At 39.2% G+C, this 10,198-nt stretch overlaps 2 protein-coding genes across 3 annotated transcripts; one reads left to right on the top strand and one right to left on the bottom strand.

The window, feature by feature from the left end:
* Positions 1-2,275: 2,275 nt before the first annotated feature.
* Positions 2,276-6,711, bottom strand: LOC143497886 (GMP reductase 2-like). Of its 2 annotated transcripts, none has more exons than XM_076993506.1 (10): positions 6,631-6,711; positions 6,025-6,258; positions 5,694-5,813; positions 5,426-5,509; positions 4,999-5,172; positions 4,815-4,896; positions 4,561-4,667; positions 4,402-4,444; positions 4,117-4,276; positions 2,276-3,710 (listed from the first exon to the last, which is right to left on the bottom strand). In XM_076993506.1, exons 2-10 carry the CDS (start codon positions 6,109-6,111, stop codon positions 3,521-3,523), a joined length of 1,047 nt encoding a protein of 348 aa, XP_076849621.1. In that variant the 5' UTR covers positions 6,112-6,258; positions 6,631-6,711; the 3' UTR covers positions 2,276-3,520. The 2 variants fall into 2 exon arrangements, with proteins under 2 accessions (XP_076849621.1, XP_076849623.1); XM_076993508.1 differs by having other exon boundaries at positions 6,562-6,671.
* Positions 6,712-7,007: 296 nt separating this feature from the next.
* On the top strand, positions 7,008-10,113 carry LOC143497872 (ubiquitin-like protein NEDD8). Its single transcript, XM_076993485.1, has 4 exons — positions 7,008-7,192; positions 7,525-7,572; positions 7,765-7,847; positions 9,693-10,113. The coding sequence occupies exons 1-4, from the start codon at positions 7,175-7,177 to the stop codon at positions 9,811-9,813; spliced, it is 270 nt and encodes an 89-aa protein (XP_076849600.1). The 5' UTR covers positions 7,008-7,174; the 3' UTR covers positions 9,814-10,113.
* The last annotated feature ends 85 nt before the right edge of the window (positions 10,114-10,198 follow it).

Here is a 10,198-nt window from a genome sequence, read left to right on the forward strand (position 1 = left end):
ATCCTGATTATACATTTCACCACTGGAAAGCATAGGAATTGTAGACTGCATTTTGGCTGTATAGCCAGTTTACATGTGATGCTTCCATCATCAGAATTGATGAAAGCCAGCATCTTTTATGTTAGAGGGAAGATGAACACAGAGTTGCTCTTCTACAAGAGCAGAGTAAGGATGAACTAGTGGGCAGTGATGAGGAGAATGATGTTGATGTGAACCTGAATGAGAGTAGTAACAGGCCAGAGTCAGGTACAGACACAGAGGCAGAACCAGAAGAAACAGGTTGAGGTAATTTCTGTTAAAAAAAAGTAATAAATGTTTCATATATTGTGACATTCTATCACAATCTTTTATAGCATGGTTCTTTATTTTACATTTCACTAGGTGGGCAAGAGAGATGTGGCATATGTCTTACCTTAGATTCCAATTAAAAAGTAGAATTGTTTTGATTGTTTAAATATTGGGTTAAATACATCACTACATATAAGCTGGATTTCCTTAGTCCGATTTTCTATAAAATTTTGTTTTTAGGAAAAATATGGGTTTTATGGTACTTTTCATAACTGCGCTTTGTTGCCATTGGGCAACAATTTACCAACTTTTTTTCCCATTAAAAAAGCATTTTTACATAGGTAAAACACATTAAAACATTTTTATCATAATTAAAGAATAAGTCATGCAATAGAGGGTTAAGTAGAAGTTTTGGTTATTTATATTTTTCTGGAGTAATAACTTTTCAGCTGACTTTTTACTTCTCCTTTTTCACACCATTATCTGTACTTTCAACTCCTTACATTTTAGAAATAGCCTCGTTACTTCATTTTCATTTCGGCTTGTTTTTAATCTGGCTATCTGGAAAAATCGCACCATTCGGATAGTGTGGATTTGATTGTGGATTCCCATGACAATCACAAAATTATCAAATCTCTGTGGGTTGTCAAGAGTGATTCTGTTTTGTGTCTCCATGTGTTACTTTATAGTGTATCCCCTTAGAAAATAATGATACATTTTAAAATGGGATATGCAGTCCACATAATTTACAGGTTAACTATAGGAATTATGCACCCAAACAGAGGAGACAGATATGCAGCTTTTCTAATGACTAAACACTGAAGAAAAAGAGGTCAAGATGAAGAAATCTAACATCTAACGTACTCAAGTACCACCACTAGATGGCAGTTAAAATGTACCTTTAAGATACTGTACATCAAATTGATAATAAGCACAAGTTCATCCAGTTGAAGTATTTTTTTTCTATGTTGTGGGAATCGTGACATAGACATCTGTTCTGTAGAATGGATACACACACATCATTTATTCTGAAAGAGCTTTTTCTGACTGACTTTAAACTGGTTTTCTGAAATGACTTTTCATTTGTAGTGGATATGACATCAGTGTCCACTATTCCACAGAAGGCTTACATTTAATGGAAATAATAATTTCAGCTTTTTAAAATAAAGGTAAATTTCAAGTAAAAGTCTTTATTTTTTCATCAAAGACAGTGCATTAGAATTTTATATTTGTTGGATTTAAAATATATGCTCAAAATCCTGCCATGGTTTTGAACCACATTTTTAAATCAGTAAACCATTCATACATCCCTAGATAAGAACCCACTTCTAAAATATCATTTACATTTTCTGGTGCTGTAAGTGGAGCTTGTATAATTGTTGTTTTCCAAGCAGTTTTATAAGTTATAAGTGATGCCCCATTTAGGCCCAACATGTCCTGTTCCTTTAAGATGATGTAGCCATATTCATTCCTAGCATGACTCATCCAACTAAACATAAACTATAATGCCCAGCCTGCACACAGCGCCACCTAGTGCTGCAAATATGCATAGGTTAACACACACACACACCACACATATATACGTTTGGTTAACACACATTGGTTAACACACACAGGTTTGGTTCACACACAAACATTAAATACACCTGTTATGGTTGTAAGCTATTTTAATGTATCAAGATGTGCTTTATGTATATTATATTGTAAATGTTCTTATGGGTTTTCTTATTTTTATTTATTTACTTTTTATGCTTGGTTTTATATTTTGTATTTAAATGTTTTATATTTTAGGTGTCTTCTTGCAAATATTGTTCAGCTCTTTGGTCAGCACTTCATTTGTGCTATACAAATAAATTGACTTGACATACATAGGTTTGGTTAACACACACACATACACAGGTTTGGTTAACTGCCACACATGCAGACATATTATTCTAAATGACGAAGAACATAAATAACATTAATGAAGAAATAGCTAACACAAAAATAATGTTTCATAATTCTTTTTATTAAGCAATTAAATGTTGTTTACTTTTAAATTCAACACTTACATTTCAGGAGAATTTCAATGCCAGAATTACCAAGACAGAAAAAAATGAAGGTACTTCAAACAGATTTTTCATATAAAAATAAACAGCAACCAATTGTTATATACTTCACTTTTATTGTTCAAATGAGTTCTATTTCTTTCTAAAAGCTTTCAGATATAACACATCTGCAACCTGCATCTGATGTGAGAATCCAAACACACACCATCAGGATAGACCTGAATCTCTGGGCACAGTCGTTTCCCCATGACAGAGACTCCAGATTCTGCACCAGAGATGTGTTACTGCCAAGAAATGACTAGGACTGGTGTAAAGAAATAAGTATGTGCCCAGGTGCCCAGACACAGTACTTTTGACTAGCATTCCCTCTTGTATGAGCCACATAACCATAAACTGGTGCCAAGATCACACCAGTACTTATACAGTAGTGGGTACACTTTGTCCCAAGAGATTAGATACACATTAGGGAAAATGGAATGGAAAGCACGTTTTCTGTATTTTGGTCCAATTTGGAGAAACCGCAGGAAGTGTACATTAAAATATATAACATTAAAATCAGCTGAAATTAAATAAAATGTGAAACTTTATAAAATTGCTATTTAAATACTTGGAAGAAACGTTAAGACTCTGTAACAGCATCAGGTAAAATGAGAAATAACAGTGCGAGTGAAATAACGGCAGTGAAGTTTCAGTCAGTCTCGAATCAGTCTCATACATCAGAATTGTGCTCAGTTTATAATATATATATATATATATATATATATATATATATATATATATATATATATATATATATATATATATATACACATACATACACTGGCAGCTGCATGACCATTCATGAAATTGCAAAAGACAGTAAAACACAAAAAGACTAACACAGTGAGTTTTTAAACGCTAAATTGGCCAAGTCAATTGCTAAAAGACTTCAGTGACAGCCAAAACAATAACACTATTTTGGAATACTTGAGGTTTTTCTAGGTGTACTGGCTTGTGCTGTGTGCGCTTGTATGAATTGTATTTAGCGGTGTGTGTGTCAGGCATGCTTAAAGATAGAATAGATTTATAAAATATAAACCATTGCACGTACGGCATAGTTTGACCCTTTCACTCAAAACAGGCCAATTTAGGCCTGGAGTGAATGTGGTGGTCCCCAGATGCCACTCTGCTGCCACTGCAGGGTCCTAGCTGTCATTACCAAACACAGTGTTAAGCTGCTGAGACACTCTGATGAAGGTAGTGCGCCGACTCAGCTCCTTCAGCTTAGCGGCTCCCACGTAGGTGCAGGTGGAGCGGACTCCACCCAGCACATCTCGGACGGTGTCCTCCACCGCACCTTTATAGGTTACTTCCACAGTCTTACCCTCTGAGGCCCTGAAGAGCGTGCGTACACACACACACACACACACACACACACACACACACACACACACACACACACACGACTCATAACTGAGCACTACTGTCCATAATGTACTCCTTACTGCATTATAACAAACGTAAACAAACAAACATACAAACGTAAACTCTGCCTATATTGTAATTCATTAAATTAATTTTTTTTTACCTTAGTATTCTATATTACAGAAACAAATGCAGCACCGAGATTCAAAAGAAATACTGGACATTAAAAACAAATTTTGATAATATTTTACAGCTTTGATTTCCTCTCTACAGCTTTGATTTCCTCTCATGCATTTTTAAGTGTTCTTTATTCCAAGCTGCCCCCATTCTGCGTACTCTCCTTTATTCTTTCACCTGTGCACCTGCAGTCATTCACCTGTACTCTGCCACGCCTCCTGCATGTTTCTTCATGGCCGTGTCAGAGCTCATGCCGTAGAAGAGTTTGTACTTCCTGCCATTCTTCTCAATGACCTCACCGCCACTCTCGTCGTGACCTGCCAGCATTCCACCTAGCATCACAAAGTCCGCCCCCGCGCCTGTCCATCACAAAGAATAGCGAATCAGCAAGTTATTACAGTAACATTATACACAAATTATTTTGACAGCAAGAATAGTGACTGAATCATTTCACTAGCTTCGTATAGGAGACACCAAAACTCACCAAAAGCCTTAGACACATCACCTGGACAGGTGCATCCTCCGTCCTGGATAAAAAAAAGTGTAGTCATTTTTTTTAGAATCCCCCATCTATTCCCCCCCCTCCAAACATCCTGGCTGGCTAGTACAGCCTAGGCAGGTGGTTATGCACTGAGTGTCTCACAGAGATGATGTGTCCACCCAGGCCATGAGCAGCGTCCGCACACTCGATCACGGCACTCAGCTGGGGATAGCCCACACCGGTCTTCTTACGGGTGGTGCACACTGAGCCTGCACAGTCAAGCCAATCCACAAACAGATGTGTCAAACAATAATATAGCCAGGACAAAGGACACAAAAGCAAACAAAAGAGTGGTCAAAACATTCTTAAATCCTTCTTCATGTGATATGAGAGAAATGAGAGTGTAATTTGATCACCTGGACCAATGCCCACTTTGATGATGTCAGCGCCAGCAAGAATCAGCTCCTCCACCATCTCCCCAGTGACGACATTACCGGCCTTGGGGGAAAGTGAAACCGTTACCCACACAGAAGAACCTAGAAACTGTCTGACTGAACCACTACACCGTGTGCATGCAGACACCACGGGGTGCTAACTGACCATTATAGTGTGTGTAGGGAACTTCTCCCTCACGTCCTTGACAAAATGCACAAAGTGTTCCGAGTAACCGTTGGCTACGTCGACACAAACATACTGTATCTGAGGCACAGCTGTTAAAACAGCTCCAAGTTTCTCAAAATCACCCTCACTTGTACCAGTACTGACTGCCACACTCTGGGGAAGGAGAGAGAGAGAGAGATTGTTTATTATTTTATTCATGATACTTCAACTGTCTTTGTGTAATATTAATATAAAAGTATAACATCATACAACGCAGCATGATAGATGAGTGACAGACAGAGGGAGGCCAGGAGGCAAAGAACGATACAGCATGAGAATGTTCACAAAAGCATTCAGGTCTAACGATTGCCAATTTACAAGTGAACTACAATAGTGTGGTCAAAGCCAACCATAATCGCGGTTTTACCTCTAGGCATTCTGGGTGACCTGTTGCAAATTCTTTCCAGTCATCAATACAATAATGCTTGTGCACAGCAGTAAAAAGTGAGAACTGTAAGAAAAAAATGATGGGTTAGTGTTTAAAATTAATTCTCCAGATAAAATTCATTCAACAGAATGGCCCCTTATGAAAGCAGAGCTCTGTGAGTTCAAGTACGCACAATGTTCTTGATGTAAAAGTTTTTTTTTTTACTTCAAGAGGTCAAATGTGTGTGCCGCTGTGAGCTCAGTTGTACCGGATGCAATGCCACAGCCATCTCGAAGGTTCCAACTGTATCCATGTTTGCAGCAATGATGGGGATACCTATATAACTGCCCTTTGAGTTTCTGAATGTGAAACTGCGCATCAGGTCCACCTGAGAAAGAAATGAGCATAAAAGAGAGGAGAAAGGGAATGTGCGAGAGAAGAGAGACAATGTGAGAGGAAGTTAAAACGAATGAAAGCGTATGCAAACTGTTCTGAGCAAGAGTACAATGTGAACGTTAGACCTCATGTGGGGGGACACAAGCCGCAATAAGCGCGTTTTTCCCCACATTTACTAACAAACATATAAAAGATTATTTGACCTCGCTGCGAGACTTGAGCGTGCTGCGCTTGGGCCGAAGCAGCACGTCCTTGAAGTCCAGTTTGATGTCGTTCTCAATGCGAGGCATGTTCACTTGGAGCTGTGTTTTTACTACCGTTACAGTATCTCTCCCCGATCTCCACAGCTGCGTGCTGCAGTCTTCAGCTCTCAAGTACCCAGATAAGCAGCTAACGTCGGTGTGTTTAGGCAAACAAAATGGCTCACACTTTGAACCCTGCAAAAGCAAGAGGGGAGAAATTGAGGGGATGTGGGCAAATGTAATGTGGTCCTAGCTAATGTAACACAACTACACGCCAGAACGTAAGTAGTATTTTTCCTATATAAACGTATAATAAAAATGTGTTATATGGAGTTGTCTAAAACGACGTGTAAAGATTACATAGAGTTGTTACACCGCTGAAATAGTTACTTAGGTTTGCTACTTGTTTCTGCAAGTAAAAATAAACAACTTGCTCGCTAGTGCCCTATTTCACAAACAATCCATGGCAAAACTCAAGTCACACACATGTATACGCACTTCAGCCTGAAAATTCACACTTTACAGCGAATATCCTGTATTTCAATAGCATAACCGGTCATGCGTTACCTTCCTCTGGAGCCGTGGTCAGTGTACTGCGTGAGAGACCAACAGCTCTCTTTTCCGGAAAGTTACATGCAAACCTTTCCCTCCGGTTTTTTAAGGTAACGTTGAATTTGTCCGGAAGTGACGTCTAGCCTGTAGTTTTATTAACAAGAGCGTCCCGCTGTACCCCATTCAGACGTCCCCGTCTACGGACTACAAATATGGCCGTCGGCCGTCCACTTATCGCAGTTGAACTGTGTGCTGATTTTAGTTTTCGCTTTATAGTTTATTTTATTGTATAGCCACATAAATGCAAGTTTAAATAGTAGTCACACATTGTCTTTCCAAATGCATTAATTTATCCCCGTCGGAACACAATTCGTACTTCAGGAATAGAGGGAATTATTTTTGCGATGCTCCGGAAGCTCAGCTGAATTTGTGCAGGACAGTGATCTCTGTAGCTTCTTATTGACAGCTAGTCACAGGTCTCTCTTTTGGTTTTCCTGTTAGCTGTATAGCTTTATCTGGCATTCATCGGCTGCGTGTGATTATACAGAACAAAACTACAATGCTGATCAAAGTTAAGGTGAGTGGGTCGGAAATTACTACAATTTCATTCACGTCAGTGAGCTAGCTGGCTAGCGATGTTAGCTAGCTCCCGCTTACTCAAGCTCACTGATGTAGTCGGTTAACGGAGCATCTCTCCCTGGGAAGCTACAGTGCAGCAAAGTTAAACAATTTCTGAGGATGTGCATATGGTTTTAATCTCTTGAGACAGTGTTTATAAAGTTGTAATCATTCTATGTGTAATGGCTAATTGCTTGTCCATTTTGCCAACGCGGTGTGTTAACATGGTCTATCTGCAGTCAGATTTCCATTCAGCTGATTCACTGATCATACGCGTTTGAATTTTCATAGACGCTTACTGGCAAAGAAATAGAAATTGACATTGAACCAACAGACAAGGTACGTTCAATAATTCACAATATCTGTACAGAGTTGCTTGTAAGAAACGTTTTGCATGTATCTGTGTCAATTTTTCTGTGTCAATTTCTTTTTATGTTATTTATTAAGAATGTCAGAATTCACCCCTTTCTGTGCTTAAGGTCATCTGTGCATATCCTGTAGTGTTTTACTTATTTATTTGATCAAATGCAGGTCGAGAGAATAAAAGAAAGAGTGGAGGAGAAAGAGGGTATTCCACCTCAGCAACAGAGACTCATCTACAGTGGGAAACAGATGTAAGACAGGACGATACACGCTCACCTGACGTGACCATTTGTGTTGTTAGTGACACCTTGCAGGAAAAGACTAGTCCATGTGTTGCCACGCACAGTTTGTGTTAGCAATTCTACAACTCCTCATTGGAAAGAGTTTTACCACAGTTCTTTAAATACTTTTGAGTGGCAGACTACTGTAAAACTACATGTAAAAACACCAACAACACTGCTGTCCCCGATTTACTCATGCAACACCCACTGCCATGCAGCTGGCATGTCAGTGTCACTGCAGTGTTGAGAATGGTGTTTGACCAGCAGTAGTTCTGTGATGAACAGGGATGATTGTGAGGACAAAAAGTGTTGTCAAAAAAAGCACTCAAGATTACAGATTAAGAAACAGATTTATCAGGCCATAATCCATATCAGATGTGGTCATGAAATTGTTCAGTCGGGTTTATGTGATTTTCCACCATTTCTACCAGTTTTCTCTCTCTCTCTCTCTCTCTCTCTCTGTCTACGTCTCTTTCACACACTAGATGACTTATTCTGACAAACATTTTCACATCTCGGATGTTTTTACATATTCCAATTAGGGGTGGGACGTGATAAAAAAAATTAATCGAATTAATCGGAAGCGGTGTAATCAATTAATCGAAATTAATCGCATTTTAATCGCATTTCAGTATTTAACATGAGAAATGTGAATTTAAGTTTGAATGATGAATGAATCAATGAACATAATCATAAACTTCAACATCTTGTTTATTGTTTCACCAGTCTACTACACAGACCAATAGATGAGTGCAGAAAACAATTCAGAACACTGGAAATTCTGACCAAAAATGTTGTTTAATTTTGGGAGTTTTGCTCAGGATATTGGAAGAATTGAAGTAAATCAGCAGATGTTTTTTAATACCGTTTTAGATGGTATATTTTTCTTTAATTTCCCAGGCCTCTGCCACAGACATCTCCATAGTGCCTAGAAGTGGTCTTCTGCATGCTCAAAGTAAATGACTGGATCTTCCATTCATCATCTATAATATGAGCTGTCACACCAAGATAATTCTTGTTGCTAACAGAGGTCCAGTGATCCCCAGAACCACATTTGTGGCGCTCTTCACAATAACCTGTTTTACTTCCCTTTCCTTATCATACAGCTGCTGGATTTTCTTCGACATTGTCTTTCTGGACGGTAGTTCGTAACTTGCATCAGTTGTCGCAATGTGCAGCGCTTCTTGTAAGCCTTTATCTTCGACCACAGAGAGCGAACAACACTGCAAATAATGTGACGCGTCACTCGCGAAAGTTTAATCCAGTCTTAATGGTCCAATGAAGGTAATTTAAAAACCAGGACATTTCCTCACTTAAAAAAAACCCGGGACGCCCTGGACAGGATGTGAAATACGGACATGTCCCGGGAAATACGGACGTTTGGTCAACCTATCGTACTAGGAATACATTTAGAAGCTGAGTTATCATTACTGACCTGCGCGTTAGCCCCAACATGTTTTGCGTTGAGGTGGTAACGAAGGGTGGAAGTGCTCCTGTGATAAGCGAACTCCTTCCTACATAAAGTGCAAATAACACTATTTTTGTTTGTACTTCCATCTGGAAGTTTCTTATATTTAAATTTCCCCTCCACCAGCGTAGCCTCTTCAGTAATCTCCATCATGATCTTATTGTGCGTCCATATAATCTGTATGTCTGGAACTCGTGCACTGAGAAACATTCCACGGTGCAAAAGTGTCTCATGCGTTAAATGTGTTATTTTTTTTTGTGCGTTAATTTTCCTGTAATTAATTAATTGAAATTAACGCGTTAAAGTCCCACCACTAATTCCAATTAAATGTCCTATTTTGTCCTTAGGAATGATGAGAAAACGGCAGCAGACTACAAGATCCAAGGTGGCTCTGTGTTGCATCTGGTGCTTGCGCTAAGAGGGGGGCGGGAGTACCAACATTCCAGCAGCCAATCACAGGCCTTATAATCCCCAGACCTTCCTTCACCACCCCAGACATCCAGGCATCCTCAGCACATGCCGCTCTTCCCTAACCAACCACTCAGCCTCCACGGGCCATTGTTGGCTGTTACTGGATAAAGTCTTTCTGTTTTGTAGCATTTTCACCATCTTCCTTTCCACACCCGCTTCCCTCTAATTTATCCTTTGTAGAGAAATGTCAGATTTGGTTGAAGTTTACAAAAAGTGATGCTGAGAAATCATTGTTAAGGTGAAACCGAAGCGATAGAATCATTTGTTGAATAAAACTCCATAATGACATTTTCACTCCTTTTGCCTCTTGAGCGTTTCATCATTTAATAATAAGCAAAAGCACTTAAGTAGTTTGAATAGATTCCTGTGCATGACTGTCCAC

The sequence above is a fragment of the Brachyhypopomus gauderio genome, unplaced genomic scaffold, assembly GCF_052324685.1.
Source record: "Brachyhypopomus gauderio isolate BG-103 unplaced genomic scaffold, BGAUD_0.2 sc114, whole genome shotgun sequence".
Lineage (NCBI taxonomy): Eukaryota > Metazoa > Chordata > Actinopteri > Gymnotiformes > Hypopomidae > Brachyhypopomus > Brachyhypopomus gauderio.

Bases quoted from the DNA above. Each gene is read 5' to 3' on its own strand.
- LOC143497886 (XM_076993506.1), bottom strand. From the start codon at position 6,111: ATGCCTCGCATTGAGAACGACATCAAACTGGACTTCAAGGACGTGCTG. The intron at 4,668-4,814 runs GTGATCAAATTA...TTGACTGTGCAG, and splicing joins CAAAGTGGGCATTGGTCCAG to GCTCAGTGTGCACCACCCGT. The intron at 4,277-4,401 runs GTGAGTTTTGGT...TGTGATGGACAG, and splicing joins TGATGTGTCTAAGGCTTTTG to GCGCGGGGGCGGACTTTGTG.
- LOC143497872 (XM_076993485.1), top strand. The intron at 7,573-7,764 runs GTACGTTCAATA...GATCAAATGCAG, and splicing joins ACATTGAACCAACAGACAAG to GTCGAGAGAATAAAAGAAAG. The intron at 7,848-9,692 runs GTAAGACAGGAC...TTTTGTCCTTAG, and splicing joins ATCTACAGTGGGAAACAGAT to GAATGATGAGAAAACGGCAG.